Source organism: Podarcis liolepis (genome assembly GCF_965112155.1).
Source record: "Podarcis liolepis genome assembly, chromosome: 6".
Lineage (NCBI taxonomy): Eukaryota > Metazoa > Chordata > Lepidosauria > Squamata > Lacertidae > Podarcis > Podarcis liolepis.
In genome coordinates this window covers 15,498,713-15,522,442 of record NC_139559.1, presented here as the reverse complement: position 1 = coordinate 15,522,442, position 23,730 = coordinate 15,498,713, and the positions used below count along the sequence as shown (strand labels likewise).

At 45.7% G+C, this 23,730-nt stretch overlaps 1 protein-coding gene and 2 long non-coding RNA genes across 3 annotated transcripts in view; 2 read left to right on the top strand and 1 right to left on the bottom strand.

Moving 5' to 3' along the window:
• LOC310709162 overlaps positions 1-8,934 on the bottom strand; it is a 71,740-nt gene extending 62,806 nt beyond the window's left edge. The window contains exon 1 of the long non-coding RNA XR_014527373.1: positions 8,848-8,934. This is a non-coding gene — a long non-coding RNA (uncharacterized lncRNA). The remainder of the gene's footprint in view (positions 1-8,847) is intronic.
• The window catches only part of LOC310709121, a 128,819-nt gene that overhangs the window by 103,088 nt on the left and 2,001 nt on the right, over positions 1-23,730 (top strand). The gene's annotated exons all lie outside the window — the stretch shown is intronic.
• Positions 12,349-12,983, top strand: LOC310709103 (large ribosomal subunit protein uL6-like). The gene has a single exon (XM_083508304.1). The coding sequence runs from the start codon at positions 12,377-12,379 to the stop codon at positions 12,953-12,955; it is 579 nt and encodes a 192-aa protein (XP_083364430.1). The 5' UTR covers positions 12,349-12,376; the 3' UTR covers positions 12,956-12,983.

Genomic DNA, 23,730 nt, shown 5'->3' with positions numbered 1-23,730 from the left:
GCAACTACTCTTGTGGCCAACTTGGTGGGACTCTTCAGGGCTGGGCAAAGTCATTTTGCTGCCAAGAAGCAAAGGACAAGATGGCATGTCCTTCCATTCTCACTCCACTCCCAATAACATCTGCTGCCTGAGGCAGCTGCCTCACTGTGCCTAACAACAGGGCTGGCCCTGGCAAGCTTGTTGCTCCCCAAGCCATGCTGAGGAGTTTGCCTGAATATGCAATTTTTAGAAGTGGGGGACAAGGGCAGGGGCAACATACACAACCCCAGCTCCACCCCAATGTCCCTGTTCTCATCCATCCCTCAGCACACTGGCCCTAGCCTTCCCATGGTGAATGGGAAAGGTCTGCAGGGGACTTTCATGCACGTTCACTTGAATAACAATGTCTGTAATGACTGGTGGAAGTTCTCCAGAGCTTCTGACATGGGTTCCTCCTCGCCCTACCCAGAGATGCCAGGAATTGAACCTGAGACCTTCTTTCTGCATTCAAAGCAGATGCTCTAGCACTGAGCTGTGGCCTTTCACTAGAATCAGGGACCCGCTAGCTGCTATTTGCACTGGGAGAGTCTGACTCATCTCCTACGACTGCCTAGTAAAAGCATGGGACCTTGCATGGTCAGAACTCTTGACACACGGAGAGTCCTTAACGGTTCATCAAAAACAGTCCACTTTTATTCGACTTGGCATCAGTTTTTCTCCTATGTTAACTTGTACTCTGTTATTTACTGAGCTTGGATCCTAGAACAATAGGCAGGTAGGATGCTAGAAGGCAGCAACTTGATTGGTCTGCAGGAGCCGCCCAATCCGGCCCAATCCAAGAGGAAGCGAATCAGCAAACTGTTTGGCCTGCAGGAGCAGCCCAATCAGGCTCCAGGAGGGGAGTTGAATCAGCCAAACATGCAAGACCCATTGTGTGAATAATGCATATATAGCCAGAGGTTTCTGGGGGAAACTCATTCACTGTTGTCTTTGTCCATGGAGTTTTCTTGGCAGGGATACTGGAGTGGCTTGCCGGTTCCTGCTCCAGGTGGATCACGTTTGGTCAAAACTCTCCACTATGACCTGTCCATTTTGGGTGGCCCTGCACAGCATAGCTCATAGCTTCTCTGAGTTATTCAAGCCCCTTCGCCACGGCAAGGCAGTGATCCATGAAGGGGATGAAGATGAAGATGAGGCTCCAATACTTTGGCCACCTCATGAGAAGAGAAGACTCCCTGGAAAAGACCCTGATGATGGGAAAGATTGAGGGCACAAGGAGAAGGGGATGACAGAGGGCGAGATGGTTGGATGATGTTCTCGAAGCCACAAACATGAGTCTGACCAAACTGTGGGAGGCAGTGGAAGACAGGAGTGCCTGGCGTGCTCTGGTCCATGGGGTCACGAAGAGTTGGACACGACTAAACAACTAAACAACAACAACAACATTCACTGTTGACCATGAGCTGAAATAAAGAGCATGAAAACTACACTCAACTCAAGTATATTTCATACGCACAGCCCACTAAACCCCCTGCTCCACAGATAAATATACAGAAAGACTTTACTGAGAACTAAATTGTCTCACCCTTTTCTTCTTATATGTGATAATTTTATGGGACATTGCTCTCTTAGTTGTCTCCTGGCTTTCCTCTCCCCTTCCATTTTTATTTGTTACACTCATCGTTCTTTCTGCATTTTGTATGTTCTCATGTCAATAACCATTCTGTGTGGGAAATGGTAATTAAAAAATAGAGTCTTAAAAAAGAAATACAGTGGTACCTTGATTGTCGAACAGCTTGGCTCCCGAACAAATCAGTTCCCGAATGCTGCAAACGCAGAATTGAGTGTCTGGGTGGCAAACGTTTTTTGGAAGCCAAATATCCAGTGCGGCTTCTGTGGCTTCCGAGTGAGTGCAGAAAGCTCCTGCAGCCAACCGGAAGCCGCGCCTTGGTTTTCGAATGGTTCTGGGAGTTGAACGGACTCCCGGAACGGATTAAGTTGGACAACCAAGGTACCACTGTAGAAGTATTTGGGGTCTCCGCTTGTGGTGGGGAACCTTGGCTCTCCAAATACTGGCAGGCTTCAATTTCCTACAACCCCCAGGTAGCATAGCCAATGGGTGGGGAGGGGGGGCGGGATGAAGGGTTGCAGGGACTCAACATTGGCCTGAACTGTTCAAGGCTTTGTGTGTAACAAGCAGCTTCTTGGATCGTACCCAGAAGGGAACAGGCAGCCAGTGCTGAAGCTGGCTCCCCCCCCCCACACACACACTGTATGTTCCTTTTAGGCAAACACTCAACAGCTTGGTAATACATAATTCCTCTACGAAGGGCTGCGACTCAGTGCTCAGGAAAGAAATAATAATTTTATTTGTTGAATAGCGTCCATTCTTGTGATGATGCATGGCCTGCAAACAGTCTCCTATCAAATGAGGTAGGTCATTTTTCATTACCCCGCAGAGGACGTGGCTCAAAGCACTAGATTATAGGAACTCATTTCCTTTGTTTAGGGGAGGGGGGAAGAATATAACTTAATGTTCAATAAAGCCAATAGCTATGACGCAGTGTGACCCTCCAAATGTTCCAGGCGTAGCTGTTAATAGCTTCCTCTCCCAGGACGCAGCTTTACCCCCCATTCGCCTATCGACTTTGATACATTAGCGAACGAAAACCTCGGACCCTCATAATTCTCCAAAATGATACAATACATCATCGGGAAAGCAACCCCGGATCAACACATTGTTAGCCGTTTGATCTCTCAAGTCAAAACTCATGAAAGGTGTTTTGTGTGCCCGTGCGCAAGTGCACATGCACACACACACACACACACAACACAACACATGCATGCACGCACACACAGTCACACAAATGTTAAAAGCCTGAGTTAACTAAAGACATCCATACAACATCAGGGTTGAATTGCGGGTGATTTCCTGCAATGCAGCTGTTATAAGTTTATCAAGCTGCGGGTGGCTGTAAGCCGTAATCATAACCAGATTGCACAAGAGATGTAGAGAGTGGGGAGGGGGGGAGAGCAGGGGGAGAACAGATCTTTAAATAGAAGGGGGGGAATAACTGACTAGCTGAAAGCAAGAAAAGCAGGTCACATGTTAAGAGTTTGCAGCGGGATCGGCTATTACTCAGAAAGGGTGGAAGATGCCAGATTTTGGCATGTGTTTACAGGCATGGGGTGGATCTGTAGATTTGACTGTTGATCCGTGGTGGAACTTGGTTTCACAGAGCAGTTCTGCTTCACAGCAGTTGTGTTTTCAAAAGAGCTCGGCTCCCATCAAGGTGAAAAAAGATAAGGCACAAGACCTACTTGAGAAGCGTCCAGATCCCCCTACTGTGGCCAGATTTTTCAAGGGCAGGAGGTGAGGCTGCTTGGGCTTGGGTTGTTGTTGTTGTTGTTGTTGTTGTTTTCCAGGCCCTTCCATCCTTTGTGGGATGTGCAATGAAATGTTGCATTGTGGAGTGCTGCTGTTCGGGGTTCCAGTCCCTCCATCCCTCCTCCCACTGCCTGCTTTCCTTCCTTACCCCCCACAGCATTTCACACTCAGAGAGCATGAAAAGCCATCCAAGTGGATGGCCATCACTACCTCTTGTGGGGACAAATTCCAGAGTTTATGCACTGTGTGAAGAAGTAAAGATTCACCTGTTGACATTCTGGCCATCAAACTTCTTATTCCTTGTGTGAGAGACCCCTGATTCAGACCCTCCGGGTGTCCCTATTTTTCAGGGACAGTCCCAGATTTACAGAAGCTGTCCCAGTTTCTGATTTGATCTTGGAACATCCCAATTTTCCTCAGGGTGTCCCTATTTTCATTGGAGAAATGCTGGAGCGTATGCTGATTTACTTTTGGACTCTTTCCAGTGCCTTGTAACAAGGACAATTGTTCCCATCACCCCTTGCTGCTGGCCATGTTGGCAGGGGCTGATGGAAGTCCAACAGCTTCTCAGGGGCCACAGCTTCTGCACCCACCTGACCTAAAGAGTCCATTCAGTCCTCCTCTGAGGGATATGGTAGAAATTCAATACAGTTTGCATGATCCATGCTTTCCAAAACAATAATGGAACCAAAACACAACTATCCTTTGAAATTTGCTCCCCAACAAATTTTGCAATGCGGTTCTCCCGTCAAGTAAATGTGTACAAAAATGCATATACTGAGGTAAAGTGCGGATTAAATGCACATATAAGTGAAAATAACCCACAAAATGCATTATATGGTGGGAAATGGCATTACCTGCATAACTTCCAACATTTCTTTGATGAAAATAGGGACGTCCCATTCCATAATGATAATTTTACTATTTATACCCCACACATCTTACTGGGTTGCCACGGCCACTCTGAGCAGTTTCCAACATATATAAAAACATAATAAAACATTAAACATTTTTAAAAACTTCCCTATACAGGATTGCCTTCAGACGGCTCAGGGGTTGATAACTCCTTCCCCCCCCCCCCAACATTTCTCTGATGAAAATAGGGACATCCTAAGGCAGGCATCCCCAACCTTTGGCCCTCCAGATGTTTTGGACTACAATCCCCATCATCCCTGACCACTGGTCCTGTTAGCTAGGGATCATGGGAGTTGTAGGCCAAAACATCTGGAGGGCCGCAGGTTGGGGATGCCTGCCCTAAGGGAAAGCTGGACATTCTGGAATCAAATCAGAAACCGAGATGGCTTCTCTAAATCAAGGACGTCCCTGGAAAATAGGGACACTTGGAGGCTCTATACCTGCCCAACACCTGACATCACACCTAATGTTAGGTGCAAGGCAGGTGGGCATGGCTTGAGGGAAACAACCTCACCTGACCAATTAGGACCCCAAATGGACTTAATTTAGCCTGGAGGCCAGAGGTTCCCCACCACTGAATTAGAACTAAAAGAACTAATCTACAGAGGTGCATTGTTGTTGATTAGTCGTTTAGTCGTGTCCAAGTCTTTGTGACCCCATGGACCAGAGCACAGCAGGCACTCCTGTCTTCCACTGCCTCCCGCAGTTTGGTCAAACTCATGCTGGTAGCTTCGAGAACACTGTCCAACCATCTTGTCCTCTGTCGTCCCCTTCTCCTTGTGTCCTCCATCTTTCCCAACATCAGGGTCTTTTCCAGGGAGTCTTCTCTTCTCATGAGGTGGCCAAAGTCTTGGAGCCTCAGCTTCAGGATCTGTCCTTCCAGTGAGCACCCAGGGCTGATTTCCTTAAGAATGGATAAGTTTGATACATGTCCTCTTTTGCTCTCTCTTTTGGGTGATGTGGAAGTGGCTACCTGAAGTGCCAAGACATAGACACTTAGAAAGATGGGTCAAACCATTGGTTCCTTTAATAATAATAATAATAATTTATTATTTATACCCCGCCCATCTGGCTGGGCCTCCCCAGCCACTCTGGGCGGCTTCCATAAAACCAAAAATACAGTAAAATCACACGTTAAAAACTTCCCTGAACAGGGCTGCCTTAAGATGTCTTCTGAATGTCAGGTAGTTGTTTATCGCTTTGACATCTGCTGGAAGGGTGTTCCACAGGGTGGGCGCCACTACCGAGAAGGCCCTCTGCCTGGTTCCCTGTAGCTTTGCTTCTCGCAATGAGCGAACCGCCAGAAGGCCCTCGGAATGAGGGAACCGCCAGAAGGCCCTTTAGCTTGGTACTGCCTGCACCTACTGGCAGCAGCTCTCCGGGATTCAAAGAAGGTTATCTCCCAGTCCCAGGATTGTCAGGGATTGAATCTGAGACCTTCTGGGTGGAAAACAGATGTTCTACCACTGAGCTACGGTCCTTTTCAGTCATGCCTCTTCAGTCATGAAGTAGAATCGTGTTAGGGAGGAGAAACGATTGAAATAGCCATCAACAAATTCTTCCAAACATCTAAACAGAAAGACTTCAGAGCAGCCCAATTGCCCCCATCACAGTCAGTCCACTAGATTTTAATACAAGCTGAATTGCTTCCGTCCACAGTTAATCCAACCACTGGAAACATTTATTTGCTTTGCTATAACCTCTAATTTCCGCTCTCCCCCCTCCCTGAACTCTGTGTGGGCAGCAACAGCAAGCAGTAATAATCTTCCACATCCCCAAAATGGAATTAGAGAAAACAAGTTGAGTTTTCTAGGCATTATTTTGCTTTCAGGGTCAGGTGGTGTCTACTGTTAAACTATACTGTAGGATGAGAGCGTGAGCTGCAATAATGAACTGGGGGTGGCAGTGGCATGGAGTACTGTAGGTTGGAAAACCCTCAGATGTGATCCCAGGCATGGGAGACGAATGAATATTTGAAGCTGCCTTAGCAGTTCGAATATAAAAAGGTAAAGGGACCCCTGACCATTAGGTCCAGTCGTGACCGACTCTGGGGTTGCGGCGCTCATCTCGCTTTATTGGCCAAGGGAGCCGGCGTACAGCTTCCAGGTCATGTGGCCAGCATGACTAAGCTGCTTCTGGTGAACCAGAGCTGCATACGGAAACGCTGTTTACCTTCCCACCAGAGCGGTACCAATTTATCTACTTGCACTTTGATGTGCTTTCAAACTGCTAGGTTGGCAGAAGCAGGGACCGAGCAATGGGAGCTCACCCCGTCGCGGGGATTCGAACCGCTGACCTTCTGATTGGCAAGTCCTAGGCTCTGTGGTTTAACCCACAGCGGCACCTGTGTCCCTAGTTAGAATATAGGCCCACCTAATTTAGTGCTGTGTAGTTTGATTTGAAATAACTCTCCAAGTTCTGGCACACTTAGCCCCACCACCTTAGTTCCACTAACTGGAGATGCCAGGGATTGACTATGGGGCAAAAACTAAGAATACCTTTTTAGAGAGAGTCTCTCTGGCTAATTGCTCCCGAGAAAGTGTTTTCAGGATCAGTGCTGGAACTGCAAATATCCAGAAGCAACACTAGTTTGGCCACACAGGTGCATCTATAGGACCTATAGATCTATAGGATCTATAGAACATGCTCTATAGGAAAATATGGTGGTTGAGAGTCAAGCTACATGTTACACTCACCACATGAAAATTTGCCTGGCTTTGGCTGTTCAAATCACATAGGGAAGGGAAGGAGATGCCATGAATTTTCCATATGTGTTATCTCTCTAGTTATCTTGCTCAACTAACCCCTGCTGCTGTACTCTTTCCGGGGGATATTCACTGAGAAAGATAGCTGAAGGAGAAAGCCCTGCCAGCTTAGAATAGATTCTTGTTTTGAAATATAGGACTTCAGAGTGAGATTCTACAAAACTTCCCTGAGAGTTAAAAGGAAGACTTCAGGATTCTAAACGGCCAGTTTGCATTTGGGTGATGTGAAACATCTATCTGTGATGGCCTCATTCACCCATGCAAGTCCTCACTTGATGGTTTAGTCAATGAAAGATAAACAAGACAGTATGGGTAGGCCCCTAGTCTTTTTTCGTACTTGGAACAAGAAGTGCAAATGGAATCCTTCATCTCTGAACTGAAGCCCATTTTTCAACAAAAGCATGCATAGCAATATAGGCTGTGAGGAAAGCAGCGCTCTTACGCAACTCCTTCCTGCTATGTCGCACACACGAATTCCATCCTAACAATGTTGTTGCATGCCACCTCAATCTCTGAGTGGTGCAAGATTCCAGGAGTTCCAGGCACTTACCCAGGGTTCATGTTTTCTTTTCAGAATGAGGCACAATGGAGACTGTGGTGTCTTTGTGATATAGGATTTATTTACACATATATACAACCTGAGCCTACAAAGGCCAACAGCATAATCACCCCAAGTGGGTCTTGTTTCTCCCATAGCCACAGCCTTCGATTCAAACAGAAATCAAGCCTTGCTCTCAAACATTGCTTTGACTCTCTCTACAGCTTGTTGCTTTACTTCTAAGCCACATCACTGAAAATCTCCACTTCAAACTCTGGCTCTGTCTGTTGAGGGAGGGGCCCCCACCCATTTGTCCTCTCGCACCAAGCACCTTAATCCCTCATCACCTCACCAGAAAGCTAATTTAACTTGATTAGTTTTTAACACTTGCTGGAACCCAGGATTAGAAGGGTCTGGCATACAGCTTCACACCCAAAACTCATAACAATATATTATTATTTGCACATTGTTATTGAAATTTCTGACCCATACCCAACCTCTAGAGCAGGGATGGGGAAAACTATGGGTCTCCAGATACTTGTTGAATTCCAACTCTCATCAGCCCAGCCAACATTGTGAGTAGGATGATGAGAGTTGTAGTCTAGAGAGTCACAGGCTCCCCACTCATCTAAATCTTCCTTCCACTTGGGGCAGAGTCCACTGGGTGTTTCTCCAGCACAAGTGCCATTGAAATGGCAGGAGCTGAGCAATTGGATTGCTCTGTGCCCTTTGCAGGGCTCTCACACACTTGCACTGGAGAAGGTCACAAGAGATTGCGCTCTTGGATACCATGCTCCGCAACCCACAACTGGAAATGATGCTAATTATTATTACTATTGCAGTTTTGACATCTGGAAAATATTGTAGCCATCAGCAAACGAAAGAGAAATTCATTCTGCAACAAGATATGGACACAGCAGGATATCTAGTGAACAACTCATTAAGTAGCTCAGCTCCAGGATACCACTAGCATCAGGCTGCTCTTCCAGATCATCATCAAGTGCAGAACTCCAAAATGTGGAACCCAGATGCGAAAATAACAAGGACCACATCAAAGTTCCCCTAAGGGTACAAGCTGCAGATTTAGGAAAGCAGGAGGAAGTGTGTGGTAGAGAAATAGGTGAAGGCTAAAGTTGCCATCTTTTGCGGAAAGATTTGAAAGAAAGGGCTTGAGGGATAGCTGCTTTAGGCAAGTGTCCAAGTATGCTTAATTTAATGTATACGTCATCCTCTCTACCCAAGTGAAGCTGAAATGAACTTACAAGTATTAGGGAATAGGGATGTAAGGAGACATCGTTTTCTGCCCTGTGTTTGTCCCACACAGCACTGTTCCTGTTTCACTGCAGTTTGCTTTCTGGAAAGGAAAAAAAAAGCTATTTGTCTTGCTGTCCGCTGTGGTGAAATTATGTGCCTTACATCATTAATTATGTAAATTACATCATCATTACGTTATTCCACCCCATTCATTTCAAAGCAGAGGAAACACAATACAAATTGGGGCAGGGGGGTGTAGTGTCATGTGTAGCCAGTGTGGTGTAATGGTTAGAGTGTTGGACTATGACCTCAGAGAGCAGGGTTCAAATCCTCACTGGGTCACGAACCTCCCTAGCTGACCCTGGGCCAGTCACTGTCTCTCAGCCTAACCTATCTCACACAGTGGTTGTGAGGATACGCTACTTGGAGAAAAAGGTGCTATATACAGGTAATACATAAATAAATAAGGCAATCAACTTTAATAACCCCCCCCAATTGTAGAATTATTGTGTCTTTCTAGCATGTATTTAACCAAACATCACCTTTTAGATGTTTAAATCAGTGGAAGGCAGACAGAGTCAATGAATACCGCATATGGACTAGAATCTTCAGCGATGTCTAATGGATGGAGAGGGGAGAGTACGGACAGGTGACCCATTTGCCATGAGGTGGGATGATATTTCCATCTGTGAAGTGATGGATGGGTGCAGCACCACCTGGCACACAGCTCGCAGGATGATGACACTTTGCTGCTAACATCCAAAATGAGGACCGATGAAGGGATGGTGCAAAAGAGGTTATGTGAATCTGACCACTCTGGGGGACCAGAGTGCTGTGATCGCCCGGCTAAACCAGGCATCTGTAGGCGTTTCAGCAGGCAACTGACGTGCTCAGCTAGGCATGCATCTGGAGCCAGGAGGGGCAAACGGTGAAAATGTAAAGTGCTGGGGAGCTCAGAAGATACTCAGCACTTCTGTAGAGCAGCTCTTCTGAGAGCTGAAGTAGATGGGAGATAAGCTCCCTTGCCGGAGGCCACCATCATAACACACAATAGGAAGAGTTTACAATGAATAAAACATTGCCAGGACAGCTGTTCTGCCGACATTTTTATACAGGGGAAAAGCAAAGAATCTTGGGTGACCTTAGAAAGACAGGTTCTTACTTGCGGCAGAATGACCTAGGTCAGGACTTCTCAAGCAGAGGGCCCCCCCCCACAAGGTGCAGTTGTTACATAGCTGTGCATCCAAGGAGACCCTGGCTGAGAGGAAAACTGACCTAGGGGTACCCTAAGTCCACCCTGAACAGGCCAGGTGTTCACCTGGTTAGTGATACTAATAGTTTCCCACACAAAATCTTGGAAAACCGCGTCCTCGGTCTGAAACTCTGGAGACCTGCTGCCCTTCAAGTGTAGGCAATACTGAGCTTAATGGACTAAAGGTCGGTTTCAGTATAAGGCAGCTTCCTGTGTTTTAAAACAGTGTTTCCCGAACTTGGGTCTCCAGCTGTGATTGGACTACAACTCCCACCATCCCTGACCACTGGTTCTGCTAGCTAGGGATGATGGTAGTTGTGGTCCAAAAACAGCTGAAGACCCAAGTCTGGGAAACACATGAAGCCTTTTAGAAAAGGCCTTTCGAGAAAGAATATAATGTTGGGGCCAAGCAAGCTTCCATGAGGAGAACGTTCCACAGGCAGGGAGCTGCCATCGACAAGGCCTGTTCTTTCTCTGACACCCTCTGAACTTCTGCTGCATGGGGAGTGCAAAGAAGGGCCTCAGGCGGTGAGTTGAACAGTTTAGGTGGGGGTCATATGGGAGGAAAGGCACTTAAGCGACACTTAACAGGATGGAGAAGCTTGTTTATGTCCCTCTTGTGCCTTCCACCCATTAGATATCCTTTAATCCAGTTCCTTTTGCCCTGTCTTTAGATGTTGTCTTGGTGTTTACTTTGTTGGCATGCTCCTTATTCATTACTCACCAGGAGGCAGTGATTTTATTTTTTTGATTTTATTTTATTTTTAATCCTAGCGACTTCCAACCTCTCTGTTGTGGGCACTATAAAATTTACTGGAAGAATCTTCCTCTCGTCCTTTCATCTCATAGGAAGAAACCCGCAGCAGCTGCAGATGTCATGTCTGTGAGAGATAAGGCAGTGCTCGGAGGCCATCGCTTGCTGGAACATTGTGCAAGGGGGTGTATTGTAAATGCATTACAAAACGAAGCAGTGTAGAAACGCAGGGTTGGATTAAGGGGCAAGAGAGCCTTATACTTATCCTCTGGCCATGCACATTTCTGACGCATGAGACATATGCCTCTGTTAACAAACACACCCCAAAAGACACAGAGAGAAGCAACAAAGTTGGGGGTTTTTTGTGGGGGTAGTTATGATGCCACTGCTCTCAGCCTACGAGGCATGCCTTGCATTCTCCTGCTCAGCTGTGCTTCATAGTTGTTGTGGAGGTTTTTTCTTTTATATATATATAAATATTTATTAAGATTTTACAGATTATAACAAACATAACAATACACACACACACACAAACAAAAATAACATAAAAAGAACAAGTATAATTTCAATACCTTATTTTCTTAAAACTTATTTCACCGACCTCCTCATACCTCCCCTTTCTGCGTTCCCATTTCAAAAATTTAGCTCAGCAAATCCTCACCCTTGATTTTATCTAATTATCATCCTTATTTTCCTTTCACTTAATCTTTACAGCTGTACTTCATTTACCGTATTTTTCGCTCTATAACACGCACCCAACCATAACACGCACGTAGTTTTTAGAGGAGGAAAATCTGTAGGCATGCCACCCGTAGGCATTCCCTCCATAACACGCACAGACATTTCCCCTTACTTTCTAGGAGGAAAAAAGTGAGTGTTATGGTGCAAAAAATACAGTAGTTTTAAAAACAACATTATTCTAAGATTCATGAATTTTACAGTGTTTCTTAAGGTAGTTCTTAAATTTATTCCAATCTTCTTCCGCCGTCTCTTTTCCCCGGTCTCGGATTCTGCCAGTCATTTCTGCTAGTCCCATATAGTCTATCACCTTCATCTGCCATTCTTCCAAGGTGGGTAGATCCTGTGTCTTCCAATACTTGTGGAGGTTTTTTCTCCACCACCACTGGTGAAAGACAGGGGTAGAAGGAAGCCTGACAGAGGAGAGGCAACTGCAGGGGTTTGGTGGCTCAGGAATGGGGAGGAGAAGGGAAATACACCACCAGGACTCTTCTTTCCAAAGCAGCAGTAACAATGTAATTTGCCAGAGCACCGAGGTAATGGATTGGCCCTCCTTGCTCCGCCAAATGAATAAGGTGATAACAAGGCTTTCGAGTTTTACCACTGCCTATGACAGAATAGCCTAGAAAGAGTCTGAGAATGGGGGAAATGAGCCAGCAGGGGCTGGGTATTTTGACAGGGTTTCGGTTTTATGCCAGCAGTTTAAGTGGTAACACTTCTTTGCAAGATTCTCTGCTGTTCTAATTTATAGCTAAGGGCACTTTCCTCCTCTCTGCAAACAGGGAGATTTAAAATGAAGACCATTCCCAGCAACCTGACGGTCGACATCCCAGAAAAAGTTGAGGTTCATTTGAAGGGACGGACAGTTATTGTCAAGGGCCCCAGAGGAACCCTGCGAAGGGATTTCAATCATATCAGTGTAGAACTCTCTCTCTTGGGAAAGAAACACAAGAAGCTGCATGTTGACAAATGGTGGGGTAACAGAAAGGAGCTGGCAAAAGACCGCACAATTTGCAGTCACATGCAAAATATGATCAAGGGTGTCACACTGGGCTTTCATTACAAGATGAGGTTAGTGTATGCTCACTTCCCCATCAATGTGGTTATCCAGGAGAATGGCTCACTTGTGGAAATCTGTAACTTTCTTGGGGAGAAGTATATCCGTCGGGTGCGCATGAGGCCAGGGGTCAACTGTGTAGTGTTGCAAGTCCAGAAGGATGAGCTGATCCTTGAAGGAAATGACATTGAATTGGTATCTAACTCTGCTGACTTGATTCAGCAGGCCACCACAGTCAAGAATAAAGATATCAGGAAATTTTTGGGTGGTATCTACGTCTCTGAGAAGGGAACAGTACAACTGGCAGATGAATAAAACTCTATAAATAGATCCTAAATTGACACCCTGGGCACAAAGCAGCACAACATGCAGCAAGCCTTCAATTCACATCAGGAGTTGGCTGTATGAACCAAACAGTTTGACATTGTTTGGATAAAAATTAAAGCAATATATTTCAATAATAATAATAATAATTTATAGCTAAGGACTGCTTTTCAGCTGACTGGAGACCTTTTGAAAAGCTTGGTGTGTTTAACAACAAACAAGCTCCACTCACTTTAGTGGAGCTTACTCCCAGGTAGCCGTGCACAGGTTTGCAACTACACAACTCAGCAGATCAGGGGTGTGGACTCAGGTCTCCCTAGCCAGAGGAGAGAATTAAGGCCAGAGAGAGCTGCCCCTTTAAGGGTCTGAAACTTTCTCAATCAGGTGGTGCCTGGAGGAGGTAGTCTGGAGACAGAGGCATAAAGGCCTCAGTCTGGTACCAATCTTTGTTGGAGCAAGAGGCTCACCTGTAGCTATCCATGGTCCAGGAGTCTTGCCATTTTCCCTGTGGGTTCTGGCATCAGCTCAGAACACAACAGGGCTTCTCCCAAGGCTGTCCTCATGCGCTGTCCTCTGCGCCTTCTCCAAGTGTTTTTTGTGAGATTGGAATGTGTCCTTGAAATATGGTAATGTAAACCATGAAGGTCTACCAGGCTTGCATGTTGAGCACACTGCTTTATGGAAGTGAAAATAAAAAAATTGCTTCCAGTAGCACCTTAAAGACCAACTAAGTTAGTTCTTGGTATGAGCTTTCGTGTGCATGCACACTTCTTCAGATACAGTGTGCATGCGCACGAAAGCTCATACCAAGAACTAACTTAGTTGGTCTTTAAGGTGCTACTGGAAGCAATTTTTTTATTTTGACTATGGCAGACCAACACGGCTACCTATCTGTAACTGGAATTATGGAAGTGAGTCATGGGCAACTTACACCTGCCTCAATGCCTCCTACCAGGAAGATTTTGGGCATCACATGGCAGGGCAGAGACGTGCTCTCCACATTCCCAGCATGTGCACATTCCTGTCTCAGCAACGTCTTCTCTGGCTTGGTCATGTCCACAGAAGGAAAGATGGCAGGATCCCCAAGGACGTGCTCCACGGGGAGCTGGCTTCAGGCACCAGGCCCATTGGCAGACCAACCCTGTGCTACAAAGATGTCTGCAAATGAGACATGAAGGCTGGCAATATCAACGCTGCTGTATGAGAATCCTTTGCAGGCAACCACAGTGCCTGGAGACAGTCAGGTTGTGCATCCACAGCAGTGACCAGAGCAAAGAAATGCCATGGTGCATCTGCAGCAACACAACCAGACCGGGCCTTCATCTGCCCCAGCTGCAACAAAACATGTCTCTCCCATAATGCTTTCTACAGCCACAGCAGGCGCTGTAACTCCCCAACAGTGTGACTTCACCCCCGAAGGTGCACTTCTCCATTGTCTCCCGAGGCAGATGGATGCCAACAATGTTGCCTATTGTACAAAGGTAAGAGCCACATTAGGATACAACATTAGGATACAACAATGTATCCACATGTAGCCACATTACAATGTAGCCACATTAGGATACAACAATGTATCCTATTGTACAAAGGTAAGAGCCACATAAGGGACGCGGGTGGCGCTGTGGGTTAAACCACAGAGCCTAGTACTTGCCGATCAGGTTGGCAGTTCGAATCCCCGCGACGGTGTGAGCTCCCGTTGCTCAGTCCCTGCTCCTGCCAACCTAGCAGTTCGAAAGCATGTCAAAGTGCAAGTAGATAAATAGGTACCGCTCCGGCAGGAAGGTAAACGGCGTTTCCGTACGCTGCTCTGGTTCGCCAGAAGCGGCTTAGTCATGCTGGCCACATGACCTGGAAGCTGTACGCCAGCTCCCTCGGCCAATAAAGCGGGATGAGCGCCGCAACCCCAGACTCGGCCACGACTGGACTTAACGGTCAGGGGTCCAGTGACTGACACTCCATTTCCAGAGTTGGTCCTTACCAGCACCATTTAAAATGTTTTTGCATGATTACAGTGGATTTGTCAGTCCCACTGCTAGAGCACACGATAGTGTCTTGGATGTTTCTTCTGCAGCTAGCAATTTTGGAAATGACAGTAATTCATCTATCTCAGTGGCATTGTGGTTGACAGAAGTAAAGTAGTTCATTTGGTTGTTCAGCAATGCCTATATATAGCTCTGCGGCTCTTGAAATTACACTCTCATCACCATATTCTGATGCCATTCCCCCCCTTTTTAACATGAAGATGCTCAAGTAACTGGATTAAGAAGATTGAAAGATAAGTTTCAGAGGAAATTGCAGGAATGTAACCTGGTATTTATTCATGGACGGGAGAGAAGCCTTGCTATTTCAGAGGCTAACAAGACAAGACATTGGGAAATGGCTCTCTGAACTCTTTTAATCTCTTTTAAAGGCAGCCACAAGTATGTTTGCTTTAACAGAGTAAACGACAGTAGGAGGGAGCAATTTGGATCAGGAAAATGGCAGATGAGTGGATTTAACCACTTCCCTCAGCACTGGGGTTCTGGTCCAGTTCAGGGCTTCCCCACCATTGCTTTCCAAATAAATGAGATGAGGGGGGAGATCTGATCAGAGTTGAAAGGTTTGCAGATTCTTATACTTAGTGTGTATGTGGGGGTTTTATGTCAGCATCATTTTGGTAGGTTCTTTTTCTGTTTGTTTGTTATATTTCCTTGGTAGTGAGGGAGGTTGGTTGTGGGGCCCAGGGCATAGTTGGTTGTGTTTAGTTGGCTGAAGTGAGATTTGTTGGGGGGGGGGATTGTTGGGTCAAGTAAGCCATATTGACTCATATGCTGTCAGTGGGTTCTTGTTGTCTTGTTGGGCTGTGTATGTGATAAAGGGGAGCCATACTGGGGTGAAGGTGTCCTCTTCTCTTTGTCGCCATGTCTGTTTCAGTCTCTTGGTTAGCTTTTCTAGTAAGGCTGTTTCCTATACTATTTGATACCATTGGTCCATGCTTACTCCTGACAGCAGCTTCTGGCTGCTGAGAGGAGGTGGGTTATAAGCTCTTTATAATGTGAGTGGGCATTATGATCTTGGAAAATGTTCAATAGGGCCAGTTCTGGGGTGAGTTCTAATACCTGTTTAATTATTTTGCATATCTCTTGTAGGACTGCTGTCCAGAACAGTTGGATTTTGGAGCATTCCAACCACATGTGGAGGTATGTGCCTGTGGAGGTATCGCCTCTCCAACGTTTACCACTTCCCTCCCTCCCTCTTTTTTCTTCTCCCCTAGCCTTATTCTGTATACAACACTAATGTCTCACATCAGATGTAACTGATATATGGAAAAGACTTTACAACCTGAGAAAAGAGACAATGCATGTATTTTTGTAAACAAAGAGAATCTTTAATAAAAAATATTATTTAAAAAAATTGTTTGCGGGTTCCATCACAGTGTTTATGGTAGATCCATTACAAGAGACTAACTCGTTGCCTAGAAAAGTGGTTCTCAGACTTCACACAAACACTTAAATATTGCTGAGGGTCTTGGCAGACCATTTAATGATTTTGTCTGACAGCTGTAGCAATTGCAATGTGCTGTGTTAGACGCTATATGATTTCATTTTTATTTTTACAAACATGGCATGGACCATCTGAATGAAGCTTGCAGATCACTAAGGTCTGTAGACCATGGGCTGGATGGAGTCAACTAACAAGTCCTGCTAATGGAAGCCTGTGCAAGGACTTCGAGCACAATGGGTCTTTCCTCCCCCCTCCCCCATGCTTACCCTCAAATTAGCACAGAGGGGGGTCAGGAGAACCCCCAGAACAGCAGGCAGCAGGCAGAAAGAAGAGATGGTTCTACCAGGCAAGGAGAAACGTCTGCACTGATGGAGTGATCTGCTTAGTGCTGCTTTGAATTCCTCCCTACAGTTTTGTTACACCTGGGTAGGACAACCTCAGATGCCAGATGTTCATCCATGCCAGATCTTGTCTTGGATTAGGAAGACCCCTGGGAACTGGCTAAAGGAGCTCATCTTCACCAGTGAAATAAGACTTCTACAAGATTCTACAGTCCATTAGAGGCCAGCTGGCTGGCTATAGGACTACAGCTATAATTTGCTAAAGCCTTTACCATTATGTTTTCCCCTCACAGCTTCGCCGCTAGGTTCAATACAATTTCTCCTGCTTCCCAGAAATTGTGATTGAGAGGGCAGGAGAACATTTGTCAAGAGCATGAGTCACTGGAAAGATGTGGAGCTTCATTCAAGGTGACAGACCTTCTCCATGACACATTAGCTTCCCACAGGAAGGGAGTCTAACTTGGTGGAACCTTCCACAAGCCAGTGTGTTGTAGTGGATCACAACGAACCGAATTCAAGGCAGAGTATGAATGTGGTCACTGAAAGATCGAAATAATTGCTCACCAAATCTTCATTCTCAAGTGGCATAGTCTACTGTTCCAAATCCCCTCATCTGAATATTCAACTTATCTCCTCTTTTCCAAAGTTTCGTGTTAGAAATGTTCTGTGTAAACATGTACTAACATGAGACATGTTTCTGTCCCTTTTTCTTTACAAAATTGGAAGATACATATGTGTGAGTACACAAATGTGTTTTCCTAGAAAGTTGGTAGGGCTTGAAGTTTCCTAACCAGCACTTGTATCCATGTTCCTTCAGATTTTCATCCAACCTGTGCTTTGAGTCATAATTGCATTTATGTGTAGTTCCATGCTTTTGCACATCTACCTTTGAAAGTTGTAACTCCATGTGTTACAGTCCCCAGCTAAATTTGACATGCTTTGAATTTGTGGTCTAGTGGTGTTAACAGGAAATTCCATACATTTTGGCAGACTCCATTCACTCTGACTCCTAGCTTCCCAAGAGGCTACTATTGGTGGTTTAGTGGGTTTCCTGCCCCCCAAAGAAAGCTGAAGGTTTCATTTTCCAACTTTTTGGCTAAGTGGTCAAACCACTACATTTTCAGAAAACAGCATGACATATTATAACCACACCAGTGCTTCAGGGTTGCTGCAGTGTCCGAAGAGGTGGGTTATTATTTATTTAATTGTGGTGGGAGAAGATGTACCAAAGCAATGAATAAGTTGATATGAACAGACTATGACTGGAAGTTGACTTTAATTTGGAAATGCACCATATAAGCTGGGTTCATGCACAAATTCTCTGTCATCTTCCATGTTATTTCTTCTGATGAGTCAATGTCAGGGGTAACAAATGTGGTTGTTGGCGCACTCGAGAGACAATGGAGTGCACCTTCAGGGGTGAAGTCAAATTGCATTGTTTTTGCTGAGTTAGCAGCACTGAAGTGACGTCTCCGGGATGCAAGTCTGGGCACTGAATCCTGGGCTACCCAGACAACAAGACCCCTCTCAGCCTCACTGATGTGGTCCAAAGGAAAGCAGAGCAATACATTTGGCACCAGCTTGACTACAGAAGGAGGTGTACAAGGACTTAGGGACTCCAATCCAAATTTGTGTAGGGTTTACTCATTAGCCTTTTCCTCTCCCAAATGTGTCCCACAAGCAGGGCTTTTTTTCAGCTGGAACTCTCCAGAAAGCAGTTCCAGCATCTCTCAGATGGGCCCCATTGCCATTATAAGAGAACAAGGGAGGAGTTCATGATGAGTTCCAGCACCTCTTTTTCTAGAAAAACAGCACTGCCCACAAGGCAGCATAAGTTTGTGTTCAGAGTTTTCCTTCTCCTAGATGGGCTACCTTCCCAGGTTGACAAGTCCCATCTGCCCCTCACTTTCCTGAAGACGCTGAATAAATTATTTTTCGGCATTCGCCAAAAGCAGTAATAATAATAATAATAATAATAATAATAATAATAATAATAATAATTTATATCCCTCCCTCCTCAGCCAAAGCCGGGCTCAGAGCAGCTAACAACAGTAAAATGATAAAACATTCTAAAATCATTTCATTATAAAATTAATTCCAATCAAATTAATGGCAAACATTTGGGCTAGAGTTCGGTGAGGATTGCCAAAGGAGGGGGTCAGGATGTGCCCTGGCCAAAGGCCTGGTGGAACAGCTCTGTCTTGCAGGCCCTGCGGAAAGATGTCAAGTCCCACAGGGCCCTAGTCTCTTGTGACAGAGCGTTCCACCAGATCGGAGCCACAGCCCAAAAAAGCCCTGGCTCTGGTATAGCAAAAAAGCCAGACACACTTCCGAGGTGAGGGTGTTCCACAACTTTGAAGTTGCCACAGTGAATGGCCTCTCCTGGGTCACGACCCCTGAACTTCTGAGGCAGGTGGGACTACCAAGAGCAAATGTTCGGTGCACACCACATTACAAACCAGTGGTGGGAGTGTACTGGGTGCAGGGTGAACAGGAATGTGTATGCAGCCTATGTGAGGGAGCGGTGGGCACCATTTGTTGTTCTACCCCAGGAAGCAGATCCATTTGGGCTAGCCCTCATGGCTCCCTGAAGAACCAACACCTGCTTCCTCAAGCCTTCAGCTCGGACATTATCCACGTCTTCCCTAACCATATTTCTGGAGTGTTCTTCAGATTCTTGGCAGTGCTGCCTCTAACACATTCTGTTATTTTCTGACTTCTTGGCCAGGGATGCTCATTCTTTAATTCCTGCTGTTTGGATTCATGCTATTGGTTTGAGGCAACCCTTGGCCGAGTCCAAGATGTGCAGGACAAGATGGCTGCCACCGTATGCCTACCCTTGGCTTGTATTTGTGAGCCTTTTAAAGAAGAAAAGAAAAATGCCTCTGTTGCCCTACAGTTGTAGTGCTCTGAACAAGAACCATTGTCTGCAGGGGACCTTGGTTTCCTGCTAAGCACAAAATATGTCAATAATCATTCTTAAAATAAAAATAAAAAATGGAGGTAAACAGTGCTACAGTTACATGATCCACTGAAATTCATAACAGACAAATTGAACCCATCCCGCACAGCATGCAGCACAAACTACAAAAATAAACGCTTGATAGCTAAAACTCATGCGTTGAGGTCCAAGGGAATCCAATCTCTCTTCCACCACCCTCTTCTCCGCTCCCTTCCCAAAATAAAGATATAAATCTCAGAAAATAAGAGTTTCCAATGGCAGTGCTGACAGAAAGTTAACTACAGCTTCTTAAACCCAGATGCCCTTAACAGTATTTATCGTTGCACATTCTGCGTATGGTACGTGCTTGTTTTTACCTTGCCCTTGTTACAGCCGACTTCTCAGTAGTAATGTGAAACCAAAATAATGGATGGGTTAACCAAAGAAAGGAGGGGGGAACCTGGAACATTCTGTCATCTGCAATGTTACGTTTTGTCTTCACTTTTCTTTGTCATGAAAAACTTACTCTGCAAAAACTAACCAGGAGGGGCGGGGGAAAGTGACTCATATAAATATGAGTCCCAAATCTTTCAGGAGTGTGGGGAATAGGTGTTATTTGTTTATTAAAAATACCTTGGGCCAGTCAGCATCTCTCAACCTAACCTGCCTCACAAGAATGTTGTGAGGATGAAATGGGGAGGGGGGAGGAGGTTCAGGTACAACACCTTGAGGGAATGTGAGATAGAAACATAATATATAAATGGAAAAAATCCACACAACACAAGCAATGTAGTTCAAGTCAGTGGGGCAACTTCAGAGAAAGGAGAAATGAACTACAGTGTCAGCCACTCATATAAAAAATTTCTGTTAAGCTGTGTGTGTGTGTGTTGTACTGGTTTTATTGTTGGTGTTGATACTGCACACATCTAATAACTGGAGCTGCCTTAACATAATTGCAATAAATTTACTAGCAATTTAATTCCCCCTCCAATGAATGCATTTATTATTTACTTGGAACCATCACACACCATTGACAGCCATGGAACCTGCCCCCCACCCCCAACCCAAGCGAATGTGTTTAGGATTAGGGGTAACAGTTAAATAAGATTCCCAAATAGCGGAGGGGGAAAGTGGTTTCGCTTGCAAGAGAACTGGGAGACAACATAGCTGAACTTTGACCCTTTGTAACTCATTCCAGACTCGGCATCTTTCCACTTTCACATAGTTTATGTGAAGTCATCCAAGGAACTTGACACATCAGTAGCACATTGCATAGGGATAAATCCACCAACTTTGAATAGTTTCCCTCCATTAGCCGGGCCAAAGTTCATATCAGAGCCAGATACATTAACGGCTGGGTTAAGGATGTTGCAGTAAAGAAATCTGACCAAAATACCCCTTCGCCGTCAGCACTGGGCTGAGAATACATTTGCTCCCTACCCTGCGCTGGGCTCCTTTCAAATACTTTGCTCACGCTTCATCGCTCATCCAGTTACTCCCCCTTAACAGGACTCCTTGTCTGTGAGATCTTTATGGCAGGTAGAAGTTCAATAGGAGCAGCTTTCCCTATCTTTGGTGGGTGAAACTGCACCTGTTGAATTTCTTCCTCTCTCGTGCACCTATTCTATCCCCAAAGTGACCTCTGCTGTGCAAAAGTGCTTGGGGAGAGAAGTAAATGTTTGGCATGATTATGAAGGTTCATCACCACTTAAGTTATCCAATCGCTTTCTTCTCAAAATTGAATCCACGCAATTGGGGGAGTCCCATATTTTAACACACAGAGCTGTCTCAGCCTCTAATTCCAACCACCCTGGCAGCATGAATACTGAAAGAGACTGAGAAATAAGATGGTAAGGAGCTTCAAGAAAAGTCACCAAAGCCGACTGTCTTTCTCCCACCTGATCATCTCAGTGGTGTAGCGTGGGGGGTGCAGGGGGGGGTCGGCTGCACCTGGCGCAACATCTGGGGGTTAGGGTTAGGGGGCGCAAATCCACGGGTTAGGGGGTGCAAATCCATGGGTTAAGGGGCGCAAATTACTTGCCTTGCCCCGGGTGCTAACAACCCACGCTACGCCACTGGATCATCTGAAATGTGCAGTAGCACAGGAGCATAATATGATCCCCGTTGAGACCACAGCATTGGAGACACAAGCAGGATCTGTAACAAAGTGTTGCAGTGTGAAGTGCTGCTGTTCAGGATCCCAGTCACTCTTTTCCATGGCTCCTCAGCTCAATCAATTCTCCATTCCCTCCCCTTCATCACTCAGCCAGAGCTCTATGACCACTCAATGTGCTCAGATTTCACTGGACTGTTTTGAGGGTTTCCATTCCTTTTGGATGTCACATATTATATGTGAGTGCACGTGTGTGAAAGAGATAAGAGAGAACCTTGCGGTTCCCCTGAGTCTGCTGGTATATTGTCTCTTGAGGGGGGCATGTAGTGCTGCTTTGGCTACAGAATAAATGGCACTCACATCCTGAATATTGGAAACAGTACACTCCTTCTATCTGGGATGGAAACAGTAGGAAATGTACCTTCTTGGAGTTAGTGGGGTACCTCAATATGTTCTGTGCAAGGTTCCAGTTCAGTTTCTGGAATAACGGGCAAACATTTGTCTAACAATTAGGGGAACATAGAGAGGCATGTCCCTAGTGAATATTCCTGCTGCAAACAAGTGTTTTCAAACTTTATGGCTTGTATCTAACATAGTGCTGCGTAACCGTATCATCAGTGCAAGAAGCTCCACTTGCACAACAGCCTTTGCTTCCTCTCCTCCTCGCTGCTCTTCCCAGATCTGCTCCAGAGGGTTGGAAGAACCCCCAAATCAGATTTAGAGGGAGTCCCATTGTGCAAGCAAAAATCCTTGCGCTGAGACTGTTATTTATTTTTACTTATTGTTCCGTTTCTATCCCGCCCTTCCTCCAAGGATCTCAGGGAGGTGCACGTAGAATCATAGAATTGTAGATCTAGTCCAACCCCCTGCAATGCAGGGATCTCAACACAGTCTCCCGTCCAATTTGAAACCATACTAGACCCTGCTTAGCTTTGCAAATGTGATAGCAGTTTTATTGCTGCACCACTAGGAGTACATGGTTCTCATTATGTACTCCCCATACCCCTGTGAGGTAGGTTAGGCTAAGAGGTGGTTATTGGTCCAAAGTGAGGCTTACGACTGCAGGAAGTTTTGAACCCTGGTTTCCCAGGACCTGGCCTGACACTCTAACCGCTACTCTATATGTTGCCTCAGGAGGAAGAACTCTCCATGAAGTGGTGTCAAGGCGTCAGGAGAGAATCTTAATGCTGGCAGCATCTTTGGAAATATAGCCACTTAAATTGGGCAGTGGGGGAAAGGAGAGAGATTCAACTTCTTGGCTGATGTTTCCGTAGCATTTCTCTCCCCCTGCCTTTCTTGTGCCTCTGCAATTTTACTGGAATGACTAAATCTCTCAACTATGTCAGCAGTAAACAGAATTAATTTACCTCCTAATTCTTTGAAACAGCTGCCGACAGCTGTGCTAGAATCAACTGGGCATCTTTGCAAGGCTGCCAGCAATGGATTTACGTTTTTTCCTTGGGGCTCTTACCCCCTACCCCACCCCCACATTTCTGCATTAAGAGCTATGTGGTTGCTGTGACTGTTGACAAGTAACCATGGCACATAATCTAAGCAGTTAGGAATACAAGGAAATAGGAGGTGGGAATGAATCAAAGCAAGGGGGGCAGGCAGTGATCGAGTTCCCCACTATAAGGTGATCTTGAGATCTAGTAGACTGACAGGCCTTGTGACTAAGGGGGAAAGAAGGAATGTAACTGCATAGGATAAAAAGGTAAAGGGACCCCTGACCATTAGGTCCAGTCGTGACCGACTCTGGGGTTGCAGTGCTCATCTCGCTCCGTTGGCTCAGGGAGCCGGCGTACAGCTTCCAGGTCATGTGGCCAGCACGACTAAGCCGCTTCTGGCGAACCAGAGCAGCACACGGAAACGCCATTTACCTTCCCCC